This window comes from Rhinolophus sinicus, chromosome 17 (assembly GCF_057876585.1).
Source record: "Rhinolophus sinicus isolate RSI-liver-muscle chromosome 17, RSI-T2T, whole genome shotgun sequence".
Classification (NCBI taxonomy): domain Eukaryota; kingdom Metazoa; phylum Chordata; class Mammalia; order Chiroptera; family Rhinolophidae; genus Rhinolophus; species Rhinolophus sinicus.
The window spans coordinates 166,429,136-166,451,274 of record NC_142517.1 but is presented as its reverse complement, the minus strand read 5'-3'; the positions used below and the strand labels follow the sequence as shown (position 1 = coordinate 166,451,274).

Genomic DNA, 22,139 nt, shown 5'->3' with positions numbered 1-22,139 from the left:
GAACCCAATGTCCATAAGTTTAGTACCTATGTTTTCTTCCATGCAGTTTATTGTGTCAGGTTTTATGCTTAAGTCTTTGATCCATTTTGAATTAATTTTTGTACATGGTGACAGATAGCAGTCCAGTTTCATTCTTTTGCACGTGGCTATCCAATTCTCCCAGCACCATTTATTGAAGAGGCTGTCTTTCCTCCATTGTGTGTTTTTAGCTTCTTTGTCAAAAATTATCTGTCCATATTTATGTGGTTTTATTTCTGGGTTCTCAATTCTATTCCATTGGTCTATGTGTCTGTTTTTCTGCCAATACCATGCTGTTGTGATTATTGTAGCCCCGTAGTACAAGCCAAAGTCAGGAAGTGTGATACCTCCAGTATTGTTCTTTTTTCTTAAGATTGCTTTGGCTATTCGGGGTCTTTTGTGGTTCCAAACAAATCTGATGACTTTTTGTTCTATTTCTTTAAAAAATGCCTTTCGGATTTTGATGGGGATTGCATTGAATCTGTATATTGCTTTGGGTAATATGGCCATTTTAACTATGTTGATTCTTCCAATCCATGAGCACGGACTGTCTTTCCATTTCTTTGTGTCTTCAATTTCTTTCAAAAATGTCTTATAGTTTTCAGCATATAGGTCCTTCACATCCTTGGTTAAGTTTATTCCTAGGTATTTTATTCTTTTTGCTGCGATACAAAAGGAATTGTTTTTTGTATTTCTTTTTCTGAGATTTCATTGTTAGTATATAGGAATGCAATGGACTTTTGTACGTTGATTTTGTAGCCAGCAACTTTACTGTATTCGTTGATTGTTTCTAATAACTTTTTGGTGGAGTCTTTAGGGTTTTCTATATATAGCATCATGTCATCTGCAAAGAGTGACAATTTAACTTCTTCATTCCCAATTTGGATGCCTTTTATTTCTTTCTCTTGCCTGATTGCTCTGGCAAGGACTTCCAACACTATGTTGAAAAGCAGAGGTGATAGGGGACAGCCCTGTCGTGTTCCTGAACGTAGAGCAAAGGGCTTCAGTTTTTCACCATTAATTATGAGATTAGCTGAGGGCTTGTCATATATGGCCTTTATTATGTTAAGGTATTTTCCTTCTATACCTATTTTATTAAGTATTTTAATCATAAAAGGATGTTGTATCTTGTCAAATGCTTTTTCTGCATCAATAGATATAATCATATGATTTTTGTCCTTTATTTTGTTTATGTGATGTATCACATTGATGGATTTGCGAATGTTCAACCATTGTGCCCCGGGGATGAACCCTACTAGGTCAGGGTGAATAATCTTTTTAATGCATTGTTGTATTTGATGTGCTAGAATTTTGTTTAGGATTTTTGCATCTGTATTCATCAGAGATATTGGTCTGTAGTTTTCTTTTTTTGTGTTGTCCTTACCAGGTTTTGGTATCAGGGTTCTGACCTCATGAAATGAGTTAGGGAGTACTGTCTCTTCTTCAATTTTTTGGAAGAGTTTGAACAGGATTGGTATTAAATCCTCTTTGAAGGTTTGGTAGAATTCACTAGTGAAGCCATCTGGTCCCGGACTTTTGCTTTTGGGAAGGTTTTGGATGACTGATTCAATTTCGTTACTGGTAATCGGTCTCTTTAGATTTTCCAGTTCTTCGTGGTTCAGCCTTGTAAGGCTATATGTTTCTAAGAACTCGTCCATTTCTTCTAGGTTATTGAATTTGGTGGCATATAGTCCTTCATAGTATTCTTGGATGATCCTTTGTATTTCTGTGGTGTCCGTGATAACTTCCCCATTTTCATTTCTGATTTTGTTAATTAGTGTCTTCTCTCTTTTTATCTTAGTGAGTCTAGCCAAGGGTTTGTCAATTTTGTTAATCTTTTCAAAGAACCAGCTCTTTGTCACATTAATTTTTTCTATTGTCTTTTTGTTCTCTATTTCATTTAGTTCTGCTCTGATTTTTGTTATTTCCTTTCTTCTGCTGACCTTGGGTTTCACTTGTTCTTCTTTTTCTAGTTCTTTAAGGTGTAACGTGAGGTTGTTTATTTGGGATTTTTCTTGTTTCTTGAGATAAGCCTGTAATGATATAAGTTTCCCTCTTAAAACGGCTTTTGCTGCATCCCAAAATTTTGGTAGGATGTATTTTCATTGTCATTTGTTTCTATGTATCTTTTGATCTATCCTCTAATTTCTTCTTTGACCTGGTCGTTCTTTAAAGGTATGTTGTTTAATCTCCATGTATTTGTGTTTTTTCCTGCTTTCTTTTTGCAGTTGATATCCAACTTCAAAGCCTTGTGATCAGAGAATAGCTTTGTATGATTTCAATCTTCTTAAATTTGCTGAGGCTGATTTTATGTCCCAATATATGGTCTATCCTTGAGAATGTTCCATGTACACTAGAAAAAAAATGTGTAGTCTGATGTTTTAGGATGAAGTGCTCCATATATGTCAATTATGTCCATTTCATCTAATGTGTCATTTAGGGCTGCTATTTCATTATTTATTTTCTGTTTGGATGATCTATTCATAGATGTCAATGATGTATTTAAGTCCCCTAGTATAATTGTGTTTTGGTCAATTTCTCCCTTTAGTTCTGTTAGTAGTTGCTTGGTATATTTTGGTGCTCCCGATTGGGGGCATAAATATTGATGATTATTATGTCTTCTTGTTGTATAGTCCCCTTTACTATTATGAAATGTCCATCTTTGTCTCTCGTTACCTTTTTCACCCTGAAGTCTGTTTCATCTGATATCGGTATGGCTACACCTGATTTTCTCTGGATACCATTTGCTTGGAGTGTCTACCCTTTCACTTTGAGTCTATGCTTGTCCTTGTAGCTGAGATGTGTCTCTTGGAGACAGCATATGGTTGGGTTTAGTTTTTTGATCCAATCTGCTACTTTGTGACTTTTTATTGGTGAGTTCAGTCCATTTACATTTAGAGTGATTATTGATATGTGAGGATTTCATGTCATTCTATCTTTAGTTTTCTGGTAAGGCTGTGTCTCCATTGTTTCTTTTCCTTTTTGTTGTTGTCTGTTATTTATGTGTGATGGTATTCTATGATGTTTCCCTCTGTTTCTTCTTTTATTACAGTATATAGTTCAGTTCTGGATTTTTTTTGTGTGGTTACCCTTAAGTTTATGTAAAAGAAAGTTTGATATTTAGAGTCTTCCATTTTCTTCAGCACGCTTACTTTCTCCATTTGCATATCCCGGTTCAGGCCTTTACTCTCCCCCTTTTTATGTTTTGGTGGCCACAAATTGTCCCTGTTGATGGTGGTCAAATAGCCTCCTTTAGTATTTCTTGTAGTGCAGGTCGTGTATTAGAAAATTCTCTCAGTTTCTGTATATGTGGAAAGGTCTTTATTCCTCCTTCATATCTAAAGGATATCTTTGCTGGATGTAATATTCTTGGCTCATAATTTCTCTTTCAATAGTTTGAATATTTGGTTCCACTCCCTCCTGGCTTGTAGAGTTTCTTCTGAAAAATCTGATGATAATCTAATGGCCTTTCTTTTGTAGGTTACCATCTTCTTTTCCCTGGCTGTCTTGAGGATTCTTTCTTTGTCATTGATTTAGACAGCTTCAATACAGTGTGCCTTGGAGAAGGCCTGTTGGGATTGAGGTAATTAGGTGTTCTATTTGCTTCTTGAACTCGAGGATCCAGTTCTGTCCACAAGTTTGGGAAGTTCTCATCGACAATTTGTTTGAATATATTCTCTGTTCCCTTCTCTCTTTCTTCTCCTTCTGGTATGCCCATTATTCTTATATTGCTCTTTCTGATGGAGTCAGAAAGTTCTTGTAGAATTCTTTCATTTCTTTTAAGTCTCAAGTCTCTTTCTTCTTCCATCCATGTCATTTCCAGGTTTCTATCTTTGATGTCACTGATTCTTTCCTCCATCTGGTCAACTCTACTACCTAAGCTGGTTATTTCATTCTTAATTTTTTTCTATAGAGTTCTTAATCTCCAGGAATTCTATTTGGTTCTTTTTTAAAATTTCAATCTCTTTCATAAAATGCCAGTGTTGTTCTTTGATTGTGTTTCTGAGTTCATTAAACTGCCTTTCTGTGTTTTCTTGCATCTCGTTGAGTTTTTTCAGAACTGCAATCTTGAATTCTCTGTCATTTAAGTCTCATATTTCCATATCTTTAAGTTCCTTTTCTGGAGACTTTTCACTTTCTTTCTGAGCTGTCTTGTTGCCTTGGGTATTCATGGCAATTACTGATTTATTATTTCTCTTCCTAAACATCTACAGGAGTGGCTTCTGCAACAGGTTGATAGGAAGAGGTCTTTCTTTGTTTTCCAGTATTTGTTGGTAGAATGTTTTATTTTCTCTCTGACTACAGCCTTTTTTTCTCTCTCACATGGTAGTGCTATGTTTTCTCTGCACTATTCCAGCTTCTCACACAATGGGGGGATTCCCTGGGAGATGGGCTTCTCCTCTGTTAAAAGTTCACCTGGATCACAGGGTGAAGTGTCCGTGTAGGTATGCGGAGAGCTTTTGAAGTTCCAAAGCTCTTCTTGCACCAGATTCAGGGCCTGTATGTTTCAGCAGGTCTGTTTACTCCTGCAGGGATCCACCCAGATAGGTGGGGCCAGGGGCGGGGTGGGTTTTGAGAGGTGGCCCAGAGCAATGGCAGCGACCACCACCACAGCCAGTCCTGCGTCCACAGCTTCCTCCCCTTTGCTGGAACTAGTTGGGCTGCGAATCTGTGCCTGCAGTCCACAGTTCTCAGAACAGCAAATATTCTGTTCTTTTGATCTGACACTGCTACTCTTCCGCTTCTAGCACAGGGCAGGTGGGGATGGGGCGAGCTCTGGGAGTATAGGGAGGGGGCGGCTAGTCTCAATGCCCAAGGCTTCTGTTCTCTGCTCAGCAGTGAGGGCTAAAACCAGTGTTTTCAGCCTTCTTCCCTCAGTCTTTTCTCTGAGGTCTCTGCCGTGAGCATTGGGTTCAGCCGTGTTATATGCTGTCCCCTCAGCCCTGTGGGCCATAAATGGAGCCCTAGCAGTCTGAGTTCTTCCCTTTCCCAAGCTGCGGTAGTTCCGGGATGCAGCGAGCTTGGAGCACTGAGCTAGGTCTGTGTCCTGCGCCCTCAGGGCTCCGTCTCCGCACTTCTCCCTTCCCTCCTCCCCTGCTGGCGCGAGTCGCCCACCTTTAGGTGAATTCAGTCTTGGGCCTCTTTGTCTTACCTGTCTGCTGTGCAGGGAGTCCTTTGTGGAGTTATAGTTGTTCGATTAGTTGTAAATTCCAGGGGAGATTTACAGAGGTTCACCTCACACCACTATTTTTAATTTAATTTTTTTTATTATTAGTTTCAGGTGTACGAAACAATGTATTTTAGACATCCACTTCTCACAATGTGATAACCCCCCTCCCCCAATCTATTACCCCTCTGACATCATATATAGCTGTTACAATTCCATTGACTCTATTCCCTGTGCTGTACTACATATCCCGTGACTATATATTAAATTATTGTTGATGTACAATATTATTCAGCTTCAGCTTCAGATGTACAGTGCATTTACACCATCCATGAAATGTTCTCCCTAATAAGACAAGTGCCTATCTGACACCCTGCAAAATCTTTACAACATTATTGATTATATTCCCCAGACTGTCTTTCATATCCCTGTGGCAATATTGTAGTTACCAATTTATAGTCTTTTGAATAGGCTTTTCTCATTGAAGAGTCTTAGGGTGCATTTGGGAGGAATCCGTGGGATCATTTGCTAATAGAATGTGTGTGTGTGTGTGTGTGTGTGTGTGAAGGGGTGTGTGTGTGTGTGCCTGTGTGTGTGTGAAGGGGTGTGTGTGTGTCTGTGTGTGTGAAGGGGTGTGCGTGTGTGTGTGTGAAGGTGTGTATGTGTGTTTGTGTGAAGGGGTGTCATGTGTGTGAAGGGGTGTGTGTGTGTGTGTATGTGCGCGCATGTGTGTGTGAGGTCATAAGGTATTTGTCTTTCTCTGACTGACTTATTTATATGTGGAATCTAAAGAATAGAATAAATGAACAAACTAATCAGAAACAGTCTCAGAGACATAGAAGAAAAACTGAGGGTTGCTAGATGGGGTAGGAGGGTGGGGATAAAGGAGAAGGTGATGGGATTAGAAAGCACAATCAGTAACCACAACATTGCCATGGGGATACGAAAGTCAATTTGGGGAATATAACCAATAATGTAAAGATTTTGTATGGTATCCGATGGACACTTGTATTATTAGGGAGACCACTTCAGGGATGGTATAGATGCCTGATCACTGCGCTGTACACCTGAAGCTGAAGCTGAACAATAATGAATGTCAACTATAATTTTGTGTGTGTATATATATATATATATAGATATAGATATAGATATAGATATAGATATAGATAGATAGATAGAACTATATAGAACTATATAGTATAGAACTATATAGTTCTATTATATATTGTTATAGTATATATATAACTATACATATAACTATATAGTTACAAGAAGCGGAGTACAGCATTAGGAATAGAGACAGTGGAAATGTAATAGCTTCATGCTTAAAACACACTTTCAAGTGTTCTCTGATTAAAATTGCCAGGTTTATTTTGTTTGTACCATCTGTTAATGCAATCATGTAAAATTCTATGATTTTGTGTCAATGAGTTAATTCTCCTGGGTGCTGAACCAAAGGGGACCATAGACTTAGAGAATGAACAAGAAATAAGGTGTATCTAATGATATGTCATAGGAAATAGCCATGCTACCAGAACTATATGTGAGCTAGACACTGCCAGATGTGATTTTGGACAGTAATCTCTACAACTGGTATTTTCTTCGTAGTCTACAAATATGTCCTCTATTGCTTCTTGTCCATCTTCTCTCACTTAAAAACTACACTCTGAAGTCAAGTTTATAGTGAAAATAATTTGCCACATGGTGTTGAATCATTAAATCTCATCTACAGAAAAGTTCTCATGTGGAAAAAAGAGCTTACTAGACATATTGTGATTCTATTGTTTCTTTTCTAATGGATAGCTAATAATTTTACTTTTTGAATCTACTTGCTGGATAATTTTTATGCCAATCCATAAATCCATAACTTCATTTGAAGAGCCAACCTGGGACTGTAAAAAACTAGGAAAGAAGAAATCATTTTCACTCTCTTGTCTATCAGCACTAATCCTCTTGAAAGTACCCTTTCAATCAAGGGATCCAACAGAAGCTCAATTTCCTCAGCAAATGGAATACTGAAAATGTACAGCTTAAAAGTGTTACTACTGCGAGTGAAAAAGGAAAATAATGGAGTGACCTGTGGAGACACACACCCCAAGCCCAGGAACACACACTACCACATCTTTACTGGGTCAGAGATATGCATGTATCCCTGTCAAACTGAAAAGCCAAGGAAATGGAAGCCTTTGGCTTTCTGTTGGTGGGAACAAGTACTGGAAACATTTTATTGCAAAGTGACTGAAACTGAGTCAGAGGTTAACACTTAGCAGGCAGGCAACAGTGGCTTAGAGAAAACAGATCAAGATTTTCACCGTTGGGCTCCTCCAGCCTTGACAAAATGACAACTGAAAATTTTAAAGTTTCATGGATTCAGATGACTCTGGAAAGTTTTATCTTAAAAATATAATAGTGGATGTGTCCCCTAAGAAAAATGACTGGGGAAATACATCATCAGAATGGTATAGAAATGCACCAGAACCTACCTAGAGATTGCTCAGAGAAAACAGAACCAGTTTTTCTTAGAAGATTGAATAGAAATATTGAATAGACCCAGCTTCATTTAATACCCACAGAGTTCATGTGAAAATGTAATTAAGAAGACTGGGGATGGAGAATAAGAAAAGATAAGAGGCACAAAATGGTCCTTTACAGTTTCCTCGGAAGGTCACAGTCCACTTTTTATAGCACAATGTGAAGTGGGTTTTCTAAGACTTGGCTCTACTCCAGAAGTCACTCTTTAATGTTGTTTGCAAAATTTATACGAAAGGCAGATTTATGAACACTGTTAGAGGACAGATATTTCTCTTCTTACTCATAGAAAAGAGCTTTATTATTTTGGTACAGTTGCTAAGCAAAATTAAGATTGAGTTTGGGCTGTACATTCTTGATTATATCTATAATAATATTGTATTTATGTAGAAACAATGAGTCTTTTGATTTAAAATTATAAAATTCCAGGGTCATTTGAGACTTTTGTCATCTCCAAGGCATTATCCAGGCCTTATGGAAGTCTTCCCTCTAAAATTCTAAGCTCGTATGTTTAATCTTTCTGTGTTTAAAAAACACTGTATATCGCCGCTATAAAGAACTAAGGCTGCAGTACTGCTTGAGAGAGCAGATTCTAGAGTCAAACTACCTGAGTTTGAACTGTGACTCTTTTACTTACTGGTGTTCAGGTCTTGGGCAAGTTCCCCTGAGCTTAGTTACCCTTTCTGTAAAATGAGGATAATAACAGGTCCTACCTTGTAGGGGTGTGAGGCAGATTAAATGAGATAATACATGTGAAGTATTTGGCAGCGTGCTGGCATATAGAAAGAAAAAGCTACCCTTACTGTCTTGCAGAGAGTTAAGACAGCTCTCTAGAGCTTAGAGCTATCCAGGCTGAGCACACAAAGGCTGTCATCAGTTTCTCCACACATCCTAATTTCTTCTCCATTTTCCTTCCCTCTAACTTTCTACATCTTCTTCATGTTCTCCATGTCTTAACTGGTCTTCCTCTAATGAGCACAGAAGATTCTGGTGAACGTCAAATTTTTTGAATGGATGACCTGCTTTATTTTGTGTCATCACACATTAAGCACCTCTTCACACGAGTTCATTGAGGATTAATGCCCCACAGATTTGAACAGGCAGAAAACAAGAGAATGGCACAACAGAAAGGAAATGGATTGACTGAGTAGCTGGAGGGATAGGGACTAAACCAAAAAGGAAAGAAACGGCAAGACTTGTGAAGGCAGGTGAACCCGTAGGTGATTCGGCTGCTCTCAGCCACCAGAACAGGGTTTCCCAACGTTGGTCCAACTGAAGCATTCGTCCCTGAGATGATCAGCGCACAAGTGGTTTCTTGGTCAAAACAGTGTGTTCAAATATTTCACACCAAGTTTCCCTCTAGTAGTCTCAATGCACGTGAACATACTAAAGATTCTGAAAAGTACAGTACTGTGATAAAGAAACCTGCTTTATTTTGTTTATCCCATAATGCTGTTCAGTACAGATCACTGATCAATACCATTTGGAGAAGCCTCCCACTATTATTATTTTAGAACTGGAAAACACGAATACCCATAGAAAAAGAACAAATTTGGAGGTACTAATGAACCATGATAAAACTGATGGGAAGAAAAGTGGGACTAGCATTTAGTGAGTGCCTATTGTGCATGCAAGAAGTATGCTAACTGTTTTAAACATATTTGCTCTTTCCCAGGAAGGTTAAGGTAATGGTTTTTTACTGGGAGGGATATTTACAGTGCTTCATGAAAGAATGTCATGGCACATAGTAACTGTCCTTAGTGGGGAAAAAAAAATCACTCTTTAAATAGTGAAGGATCTTGAGAACTCACATAGCTTATATACACAACTAATATGTCTCGTGTATTCAGTAAGAAATTTTGAGATTTTAGAGTCTATCTTCAATTCCCTGGAATGTAGCACTATATATACACCTGTGAACTAGTCCGGATTCTGCTACCTCTTGCATATGTAACCTTGAGTAACATACTCCCCTGAGCCTATGTAAATACTGGAAAAAATAATAATATCTAATCTAAGTTTGTGAGGTTTATACTTACAAGCCACAGGTTTCTAATAGGTGCTAAAAAAAAAACAAAAAAAAAAAACGCCAATCCCTTAATCTACTGTCCTTACTCTTGTATCCATTGATAAAAATATTTTTCTCTTGCACAAATACTAGAACAGGTTCCGTGGAGTCCATAAAATAATATGTACAACTTCTACCTTCAACACCCACTAATTCATATTTAAATATTACCATATTGTATGTATGTATTTGTAGGACCGGCATATATTTAATATAAGTATATATGAAAATTATGTAAAATAGCAGTTTATGTATTTATTGTTAAAGGAAAGAACTACATTTTATTCTTATTTATTTTCCTCAAGCCATCTATTCATCTAGTGCTAGATATGTAGTATTTAGTATGTCTTGTGAAATGAATGAATAGAAATAATAGTGGTAAATTGCACTAAAATTATGCTTATTTTATCCAACATAATATAACAAATGTAACTTAATACAAGATTTTGCACTGGGGAACAAGCCAAGATGGAGTCAGATTGCAGTTTTTGAAATTTGGTGCTAAATTTCTGATAACTTTACAAATAGCCTATGCTTACTACTCAATTTCAGCTGAGAGGGGAGCCAGAAAATTCACTAACAAGACTGCCAAGTTAGAAATAAGAATTATTTTATGAAATTGGATCTGGGTCAGTTCTTTTTGCAAGAAATGTGAATTTCCCTTCAAAAAAATTGAATGTTAATATGTTTGGTGTATACCAAACCTTATTTTCTTTCTCTTCTACCTACTCATGCAAAGAAAATAAAAAACTACCTCTTTTGTTTTTCTGAAATGTTTATATATCATTAAGAGTGAAACATTGTGAGGTGAAATTGGGGTCAGGAAAGAGGCAATGCTGCACAGTAACAGCTATTAATTTTGTGAAGAACAACAGCTCTTAATTTCAATCTTAAGTGTAGGCAGATGCAAAACAACAGCCATAAAATATGAGATTTCCCCTCCTTTCTTGTACACATTGGCCTACATCAGCAATGAGTCAGAACTTTGGGAGACTTTTTTATACTTACATGAACAAAAATAGGCCAAAATGAGTTAGGAATTGAAAAATGCTGTTGACTGTATTTTGGGGTATGTTTACAGGTTGTGTTAATGGAAATGGAAGTGACCTGTGTTAAGGGTAACCAGACACTCCATCAATCACACATCCCAACCAATCTGCCCCTTTCTACTATCATCTCCTCTTCCTTTTTAGCCTGTTTTCTGGGTTTACCTCTTTTAAATCAATATCTTGGTACTCAAATCTGGAATGTAGCATTTACTTCTTCATGATTTGAAAATATAATGACGGATTTCTGGTATGTTCAACACATCCAAATTTTCTCTGAATCTTATTAGAGATTTAAGAAAGGGGAGGATGTGTAATATAAACTGAAGAGAGTCATCTCTTGTAGGAGTGGAATTCCACTGTCGAGAAGCTGAAGAGTGAGGCACTTGAGATTCTGCTGTCCAAGCACCACGTGGAGAGAGAACATCTACAACTCTCTAACCAGAAACTGAATCGGCTACAAGAAGAATTTGGTCAGCTCATCGTGGAAAGGAACGCCTGGTTAAAAAAGGCAAATGAGTTTTTTAACAGCGCTAACAAGGTCAGTGTGGGGTCAAGTTGGGAATTTTAGGTAAACAGGGCAAACCCGTAAGAGACAGGTTACTTCAACAGGCTGAAGCACATCACAAAAATGACATTTCAGTGAGAGTTTCAAACTTGAAAAGAGGACCTTTTACAATATATTCCTATCATGGCCATTATTTGGTTCTCAAAACCAAATAGACTCAGTACTTTGACATGTAAAAAGTCACTTAGAACAAAAAGTCCTCCATGAGGGTTTTATCTTAAAGCTGTCATGGGTCTGTTTTGGGGCAGGGGGAGGACTACCTGTGTCCACCATTGCGGTGTTTCGCGTGGAGGAAGGGAATTATTATAAAATATACCAAGGTTAACACAACCCTGGAAACTTTTACCAAAAATTCGTTCTCTTTTTTAATCCTCTTTTATTTATCAAGTAAAAAATACAGAAATGTTAAGTCTTCTGCATGCAAACCACAAGGCTAAAAACAACCTAGACCTGACCTCTTTGCCTTGCTCTGGCCTTGTTCAGCGAGCGGGAAATCTTGCTTTGGGCCATCGCCAAGTCATCTGGGGTTGGAGAAGTGCTTCGCTTCCTCCGCTCGAATCATTTTCTATTGATTGTAGTGGGTGGCCCCTGCTGTACAGTAATGTTCACTTGTTCACGTCACTTGAGCGGGGATCAGCATCTGGGGCTGATGAGCTCACCTGAAAATTGATTCAACACTTCCCAATCTAATAATATCTTCAAACTGCCTTATTGGAATTGTTTAATACCTAAGTTTCACTGATATTTTAAAAACTGGACAATGTGGTAGAAAATGAATAGGGAGTCCCCAGAAGCTGGGGATGGTGTGATGTAAAGTCACGACATCAATACTCTGAAAACAATGTCCTGGTAGATATGAAAACAGTTACTTAGTTTTGAACTTCTTTACTAATAGGAAACTTTCTAAAAAGGATGAATAATAAAATTCCAAAATAGAACTGCTAGAATTATGTTTAAAAAATGTTAAAGAAATATTTATTGCCAAATTGTTTGTTGCTTGGGATTTCTTTGTTTTAAGAGAAGAAACAAACATAGTGTATTACTGGAGCCAATGACCTAAGTAGATGGTGGCACTAGTTAAAGTTCTCTTCAGCAGTTTCATCTTTGAAGAAGAGACTTCTTAACTTCCATTACACCCTCCTGCTGCAAAATGAGTGGGTCATCTGCCAATCAGTTAATGTTGTTTCTAAGGAAAACAGTTCAAGAACCTGTTGCTATACAGTAAAACAGTACTTCTCATACAAATCTATATAGTTTAGAGCCTTGTAAAATGTAGATAATTTTTCCCCCACTCTCTCTCTGTCTCTTTCATTCTCATTCTCTGGCTCTTGCTTTCTCTGCTGTCACTATTTGGTACCTTGCCAGGGAGATTTTTCTTCTAATATTATCCTTGGGCTTGAGGGAGAAAGAATGATATCTTTTGCAATAGTAATTTTTAAAAGTGAAGAACAAAGTGGTTATTTTCTTAAACTTAGATTTTAATTCAAGTCAGATCCTGAAAACTCATTTTTCTTAACTCCAAAGGCTTGATTGCTGGATCCCCTGTTTCATCGTTTGAATGTCATGCCAATTATAATAAGTTCACTTGGGATTTATCCATACTGTAGCTTTCTCTATAGCCAAGTGTATTTAGAGAGGTATAAAATTCTTTCTCCCTTTTCTAAGTATCAAGGAAATAATTTTCAAGTCCAAATCTAAGAATTCAATGTGAAAGATGATGGGTACTTTGACCTCAGCAAAAATAGAAGCTGGAGTTTGGTAAGCAGAGGTTCAGTCATGACACTTAAAATTAATTATTTGCCATATTATTAAGAAGTAACAAATGATGGAATAATGTAGTGGGTAAATCCATTTAAATTAAAGAAAGAACCTTCTCAAGACTTGTAAATGGTATTTTTTAAATTTTTATTTATATTGTAGAAGCTATAAAGTTTACAAAATTCTCACTGCTTATCTGATTTTTGGCATAACATTCATAAATAACCCAAGTTAAAATAAAGCCCTAGATTTAAAGCATTAATATAGTTTCAGAGTTCCTTAAAATATTCTTTCTCGTATGAAAGTTCTGTTTACACTAGTGAATGGGGTGTTTTCAGTTTACATCATCAATTTATCTCCACAGCACTGCATTGTCCTTTTGAAAATTCACTTCGCTGTGCCTTGAGTATGCCAGGTTTTTCTAACTGTGTGCGTCACCATCCCTAGATGAAATCATGCTGCCCACACTGTGAGGCGTCTGAGATTTTAGCCAACCTTCTAGCTAACAAGTTAACTCATCATGGTTTCAGGGATGCTCACTGAAGACACATGACTTCTGAATCGGTTTTGAAAGGCTTTATGAGTCCCAGCAAAAGCAGTCATCAGAGTGTCAGCATGTCACAGCAGTCCCCCGAGACCCAATTCCCAGAGGGTGATGCAGATGGGCCCAGATGGATGGTTACACCCAGTGCAGGTGGTGTTCAGTGCAGTCCTAAACTTGGGGAATCGGCTGTTTTAAAGGAAGCTGCAGGCAAGCCCACTCTGTCTCAGAGAAAGACGTTTGTTCCTCAGCCCTGCAGATTGCTAGCTGCAAACCTTTTCTGAGAAATGGCCCAGATAAAGAGGGGTCAGGGTCAGGCATTCTTGGCATACCAGTAAGATGGGTAGAACACTAGAAACCCTCTCAACACTTGCAAATCTGTATGTTAACACTGGGAAAGAAAGAGGAAGTCAGCGCTTTGAAAACAGGTACTTACCTTGAAAACCAGTTCCACTCTTGATAAGTGGAATTATTTTTTGGCAAACAACCTCTTGTTACAAATTTGTCAAAGCTAAGTCAGTCTTCTTCAATTTCTGTGTCAAATACCAATATGAAAAATATGTTAGTGTCATGGGTAATATCTGAATGAGTGAATGTGACAGCTTGAGTGTTTGCTCAGTACAAAGCAAAATATATGATTTTAAAAACAACCTTTTATATTTTTTGAATTTTATTAAAATGAAAGGAATGAATGTCATAATCTCATCTGCAGAGTGGACTGTTGTTAGTAGGTTTTTCATATCATATATATTTCTTTTTCACTCAGATTTTTTATCATATATTGCTGGTATTTTTGTTGGAATCATCTGAAGTCCCCCTTTGCTCCCTTTGCTTTTATTTTTATTTGTTTCTCTCTTTACCAATTCTAGATAGGGATATACTTATTTACTAGGGAAAAAGTCACAATAATTCCTTTTATTGAAGTTCCTGGATAGTTTGATGAAGAGTGAATTCATGAAAATAATTGCCTATCTTCATTAGGGATTCATTTATTTAATAAATATTTATTGAGCAACTACAGTGTGTCAGGCACTGTTCTAAATGCTGAGGATGCATTAGAGAACAAAACATAAAAAATCTATAAGCCAATATATTTCCAATAAAAAATAATCATCACCGAATTGTCCACATTGATAACAATGACCATTGCTTTTGATTCCCTTTTAATTCTGCTCGGGTTTGATGATTGCCCAAGGCTCAAAATTCTGTTTCTTACCCAGAGAGTGTCTACAGCCTTTGGCGGGGAGGTTTGTATCTGGAGTGAGCAGTAGGTGGCGATGTTAGCACGGAGGACCTTGAGAGTATTGGTTTTCATAAGCCAGCCACTGGATTCAAGTGCTCATTGGGTCATGTAGCTCAAGAACCTGAAATACTTCCTTTTTATTTTAGTTACCTACTGTGTTTGGAAATCCTATTTGCTCAGTTACTCAGCAACAAATACAGGTAGGGGTTGATTGTCAACATTGGATGATAGCTGATTGGAGTTTCTCTAATTACCAGAGGTTGCTACGAGTTATGAGAGTTTGGCATGGAATATGAACGTAGCACCTATTATAGTAACTCTTTTTGACCTCCCCCCATATTTTCTTCTATCACGATTATATATTATCTTATTTATTACACTTTTGGCATATTCACAAAAAGGAAGCTTGGGTTAATATGTATTGATTACCCAAAATGTATTTATCATTGTTTTGGGAATGTGGTTTAAATCAGAGATAAACATATGTAGTATGTTTCAAGAGCAGAACAGTGTGAGTCTGTGTTTATATGACAATGATGATTAAAACTAAATCTGTAAAACATGGCTGATTAGTCATAAAGTTCCATTCCCAGGCGCATGATTTTATTGGGAAAATTAAGCGAAGAGAGAGGTCAAATCTTTATTGTCTGGTTCTTGGGTGGTCAGCCAGAAAGCAGAGGTGAAGCAAAAGTGGGGCAGCCAGGGCAACGCACCAAAAGCGTTGAAAATGTAATGACTGTTGCTTCTGCTGCTTATGCCATCACTGATGAAAAGTTAATGTCTCTTTAAAAAGATGATGTTGCTTTTTCAAGATATTTATAGTGATGTAAAACAGTAATTCCTACAGCAGCATTATTGTTTCAGACGAAAGCAAAATGAGCATGGAGTTTAGTACATTTTTTTTTCATTCATACATACACTATTCTACCTTTTCCAAAATACGGAGGGCGCAAAAAAATGTATACACATTTTAAGAAAGCAAAAAACTGTATTAAAATTATGCTGATGGTAACCACTTTGAGCACCTCTTGTAATTGCAGAAGTCAAGCGTAACTTGTATTTATCTTTTGTTATCAGTATATTTTGCGTATTACAATTTTAATACAGTTTTTTTACTTAAAATGTGTATACATTTTTTTGGCACCTTCTATAGATAGATGTGGGAAATAATTAATTAAAATGGTGCAGTTATTGTACAGATTGAAAGAAGAAACCTGTCCAAGTAGAGGACCTAACATAAATTATCCAGAAGGAATTTGAGATGATAGAAATGAATTCAAGAAATTAAGCTAATTGTCATTAAAAATCAAGGAAAGTGTAATTACTTTCAGTTTCATAATTCTTGAGCAGCCTGTCTCTGATTTCTAGAACAACTTCCCTTTCTCTTGGAAAAAATTAAAGCAACTTGCTTTCACTCCCCTCTTCCACATTTGCTTTCAGCTAATATGTTATACATCTACTGTTGTCATGTGTCATATGGGTGCTTGAGCTAAAGTAACAGAAGATATAATCCTTGCCTTCAATACTCTCTCAATGTACCTTAGAGAAGAGGAACCCTAGAGAAGGTAACAGAAGTGCTATGTGCTTTGGGAAAAGCCATGATAGAAGAAGCTTAGAGTGTTAGGAAACACAGAGCAGAGACCCTTAACCTGGCCCAGGGAAAAAGTGTCCAGGAAGTCTTCTCTAGAGGAGGTGACCACTGAGCTACATTTGGAAGGCTGAGGCAGGAAGAGATTGGGGAGGGCTGGCTGGTACAATGTGCCACGTTTGGGGAACATTAGCTAATTCATTTTGCCAAGAGTGTAAGGTGTAAGCCCAGAGTGAAGGGAGACAAAAGTGGTAGAAGCAGACATGTAGACGCAAGAAGGGTCTTGAATAGCATAAGTAGTTTCTGTCTCATGCTGAACATGTCCTTAAATACGCAGAGATACTAGGGACTGGAAAAGGTCATGATGAGGCAAACTTCATGTTAAAGCAGATGGCGTCTTAATTTACTCCTCTCCTATATTCCTTCTGAGAGAATGGTTTAGAAACTTTTGGTTTTAGAGACCAGGGGCAAGTTATTTAAACCACAGCAAATATTTGATAAATGTGACTAAACTATTAGCATAAAATTATTTAAGAAATACATATTTGAAACAATTATCAAAATCAAGGAAACCCTTTAACATCTTACATTTCTCATGAGAGCCTACAGCTCAGTTTATATTTAATAGTCTTATAATCAAGACATTCAATTTTATTATCACTCACTCATGAGAATCTTTCATGATAAAGCTATCAATCCACTTTTAAGTCTTGAGTGTATTAATTAGTTTCCCTTCCATGCACAGTTTCAGACTGTTGTAGCTCTCCATTGGTAGTAAACACGTTCTTTCTTGCATTATAGGTATTTGGGGGTAGATTTATTTTCTTTTGCTAAATTAAAATTCCTTGAGGGTAAGAAATATGTCCATTTCACTTCATTTTCACCAGAACACTTGGAGCAGTGCCTTACAGGTAGTAGATGTTCAATAATTATTTGAAGGAGTGAAAGCAATGAAATATTAGAAACTGCAGAGTTTCATGGCCAAGTACATTATATTGATCATAAGAGATTATATTGATCCAAGGTAATTGGGATGAGATCATTTTGAAAAAGGAGGGCTTAATTACATTAATGCGCAAGGAACACAGATTTCAAGTTCAATCTCTCTCATATGTGAGAAGCAGAGTAGTGCGTATAGTCTTGTCGTCACACACATATCACTTCCTCTGAGAAGCTTCCTTGCGGCATTAATTGCTTCTTTCTTATTATTCCCATAGTATTTCTCTGTGCTCTTTAGAGACAGATTATGTCTTAATTATCTTTGTATGCCACGTATTCAAAAATTTTTGTTGAATGAACAAATAAATTCCTGTCCATGTGATAAATCAATTTACATTTGACGTATTTTCTCTTTTCTAAAATAGATCTAACAATCCTTATCTACTTCAGGGAATATCATACATTAATAAAAGTACTTGTAATTGGTGATAAATGTATACTGTCTTTCCAGGATACATTTGGAGTATAAATAAATAAATGGAATTGTGAAATATTAAGTGAAAACTTAGAACTGTTTGCTAGTATGACACTTTCCTGAAATAATGCAGTGGATTTTGGAGCCAGGCTGCCTGGGTATGAATCTGGTCTCAGGCATTTATTAACTCCATGACCTTGGGCAGTTACTTAACTTCCCTGTACATCTGGCTTTTTCATCTGTAAAATCGAAATAACAATGATATGTACCTCACAGAATAATGGCGCTATCTAAATGAACTAATACCAGACTAGTGCATGGGACAGCTAAGCACTCACTAAATGCTAGCCCTCATTTTGTCATTATGTACGCATTTAATACTGCCCTAGTTACTCTAACATGACTTAAATGCTTTTGTTCCTTTTCATATCCCCAGCACACAGCTGACTGCATGCTCCATAGATTTCAATAAATATTTGTTGAATAAGTGAAAAAAAAATAAATGCTTTGCACATTGTAAATGGACATTTTCCGTGTTAATATTCCCAAGATCACCCTAAATCCATTTAGGTCAATTTCGATAAAAGAAATCCGAAATTATAAGCAGTGACTTGCTGGTTAAAGTTCTACTTGTCGGTCTAATTTTTCCATTTCCAAGATGGACTTATCTCAGAGGAAGTAAGAGACGGTCAATATAAAAACATCCTCTGTTCCTTGTTGATAAAAAGCTTCCAGATACATGCTTGCAATCCCAAACTCCCTCTTTTTCAGTGTTTTGTTTTTTGTTTTGTTTTAGCTTTTCAGGTTGTGAGGCAAAAAGCTGCGTTAGATACTCCTGATTTTAAACACATCTCATGAACAGCACTGATCCACCCTATTGTCTTCATACCTGGAGGGAGCTCTGGGGTCCACAGCAATGACCTTGGCGAGGCAAAGAATCAGCCTGAGCACCAGCAGTAGGCAGAAATAATGGGCAGCTGAAAATCCCATTCCCCTTTTGTCTTTGGACTTCATGGCATTTGAAAACCTGGGCAGATTTGGGCAGGACATGAAATGAGAATCAGCTTGCCATATTGGGAGTCGCCAGAAGTTATCCCAGGTGGTTTTAGAAAGGACACTAAACCTTTCTTTTTTTTTTTTTTTTCCTTCCATCACCATGTGTTAGACCCCCTTTACCCTCTTCTACTATTCCCCCCACCTCCCTTATCCTCTGGTAACCATTAAACTATTGTCTGTGTCTATGAATTTTTGTTTCTTTATTTGTTTATTTTTGTTCCTTTGTTGCTTTCAGTTTTGTATCCCACATATTAGTGAAATCATATGGTTCTCAACTTTTTCTGTGTGACTTATTTCGCTTAGCATAATAATCTCAAGACCCATGCATTTTGTCGCAAATGGCATTATTTCATCTATTCTTATTGCAGAGTTGTATTCCATTGTGTAGATATGTCACATCTTCTTTATCCAATATTCTATCAAGGGATACTTTGGTTGTTTCCATGTCTTGGCCACCATAAATAAAGCTGCAATGAACATTGGAGCACACGTGTCTTTATGCATAAATGTTTTCAGATTTTTTGGGTAGATATCCAGGAGAGGGATTGCTTGGTCATATGGTAATTCTATTCGTAATTTTTTGAGGAACCTCCACACTGCCCTCCATAGCGGCTGCACCAGTCTGCATTCCCACCAACAGTGTATGAGGGTTCCTTTTTCTCCACAGCCTCTCCAACACTTGTTACTATTTGTCTTGTTGATGATAGCCATTCTGACTGGGGTGAGGTGATATCTCATTGTGGTTTTTATTTGCATTTCTCTGATGATTAGTGATGTTGAGCATTTTTTCATATGCCTATTGGCCATTTGTATGTCCTGTTTGGAGAAGTGTCTATTCAGGTTCTCTGTCCATTTTTAATTGGATTGTTTGTTTTTTTGTTGTTGCGTTGTATGATTTCCCTATATATTTTGGATATTAACCCCTTATCAAAGGCACTGTTTGCAAATATCTTCTCCCAGTCAGTTGGTTGCCTCTTGATTTTATCAATAGTTTCTTTTGCTGTGCCGAAGCTTTTTAGTTTGATATAGTCCCATTCATTTACTTCAGCTTTTATTTCCCTTGCCTTTGAGATCAAATTCATAAAATCCTCTTTGAACCCAAGGTTCATAGTTTAGTACCTATGTTTTCCTCTATGCAGTTTATTGTTTCAGGTTTTATGTTTAGGTCTTTGATTCATTTTGAATTAATTTTGGTACATGGTGACAGATAGCAGTCTAGTTTCATTCTTTTGCACATGGCTTTCCTATTCTCCCAGCACCATTTATTGAAGAGGCTGCTTTTCTCCATCGTATGTTTTTGGCTGACACTAAAACTTTCAGTCTTTGTAAAAACTAAAGCCAGAGGACATCTGAATCTGCACAGATAGTGGAATGCAGGGCTCTAATTAAAAACTGAGTTGAGTTCATGTCCTTGATAATCATAAGGGTTCCAACCAAACTCATGCTCTGGCCTTAGGACTCATGGAAGGAAATTTTCAATGATTTGCAGTTTTTTTTGGTGTGTGTGTGTGTGTGTGTGTGTGTGTGTGCACGCGCGCGTGTGTTTATGTTGATTCCCTTCAAATTAGTCAAGAAGCAAACAATATTACTTATTAAACACCTTTATGAAACAGCATAGTTTAAGAATTATGCCAGATGACTTATGGTTCTTGTTTAATTTATTACTCTCATAGATATTTTAAAAAGAATAAAGTGTGCTATGTCCAGATACCATCTCTATTTGATTTGATGCAGCCTGCTCTGGATCTTGTACTTAACAAGGGAAAAAGGAGAGATTTTTATTGTCTTAAAGAACAAAAATCAAGCAACGCCTTAGTCTTTTCCAAACCAGGGCCCAAAAGAGCTTATTCACCTCCTCCTTACCTGCCTAGGAACTGAGTGGTACCATATAAAATAGTCATGAAGAACTAGAATCTAGAGGGAGAAACTATTATACTTGCGCCTATATCCTTTTTCCCCCTAATCCGTTCAGTCATAAAACCTTTATTTGACCTGCACATACAAGGTTGGAGGAAAGAAGGGGACGTGAAGAGAAAAACTAAAGGCGAACTATTAATTCCAAAGGAGTTTATGTGGGGGCTGCAGTGTTCTTGCCAGAAATTAGCTCTTTTGTACCATGTGTGCAACAAAGATATTCTTTCCAGGCTGGATCCTGTATATCAGGTTCCTTATGGAGATGGTAAATAGAGAAGCACGCAGGTCTATTTTGGGGGTAGATTAAGTGAGAGCCATGACACTTAGATCATTTATGAAATTGGCACATGGATTCCTCATCAAATTCTACGTGGAATGAGGGAAATGAGGTTTGCATGTGATTCAGAGAATCGCAGACAGTCTAATCTTTTTGAAAGAGGCCTCCTCATAAAATTAAGAAATTTAACTAGTTCCACGTTTACAGATTATCCCCATTAGGGTGAGGTTAGACTTGAGGATAAGGAATAAGCTCTCTTGCAGCATCCAACCTGTCTTACCTGTAGTAGGCATTTTCCAAATGTATTTGTTGAACTAAAGAAGGAGTGAAATCACTCACTTCCTTTCTACTGCTATCATTTTATTAAGTGTGACACACAGAGCAATTCATAAGTAAGTGCTTTCCTGACTCTTTGATCTTTTTGGGGAAAAACTCTGAAAGAAAATTTCCCTACTTTCTTTCTAAACTATGGGTTATCTTGGCCCTTGATATAAAACCTTGTCCGTCTAGTGCATGTTTATCCCTTCCATTTATTTCCATGCTATTAGGAAATAATACTTTTATGATAGCATTCAGGAATGGTGTGGAATCACATCACACATGCATTTAATGTACACATGGCTTTAGAATCTTAACTCCGACGAAGGTGAGACCAATGATGCCCAAGGGTGTGAGAGCAGCAGTTGTTCCTTGGGGCCACAAGAGGAAAGACCCGTGAGGGATGAGTGACAGGCAGCAGGTGACCGTGTTCTTTCAGTGATTTGTTTTCAAAGATGGGACCCATCAATCAAGATTTAGCGCAATAGCCAACCAGTATTTTCTAAGTACTTGCTACATGTGCACTATCATGCCCTAGCTACTTTCACATGTTTTTCTTCTTTAATTCTCAGAACAGCAACACACGGGATCTGTATTAAGGTTATAATGGCTTAATATTAAAACAGAATGCAGT

General features: G+C 37.2%; 1 protein-coding gene across 3 annotated transcripts in view; it reads left to right on the top strand.

Annotated features, from left to right (window-relative positions):
* Positions 1-22,139, top strand: part of CCDC141 (coiled-coil domain containing 141) — a 168,517-nt gene that overhangs the window by 78,127 nt on the left and 68,251 nt on the right. For all 3 annotated transcript variants that reach the window (XM_074338695.2, XM_019739337.3, XM_019739336.3), the window contains one exon: positions 11,175-11,369. In XM_074338695.2, coding sequence (XP_074194796.2) covers positions 11,175-11,369 — 195 coding nt within the window. The remainder of the gene's footprint in view (positions 1-11,174; positions 11,370-22,139) is intronic.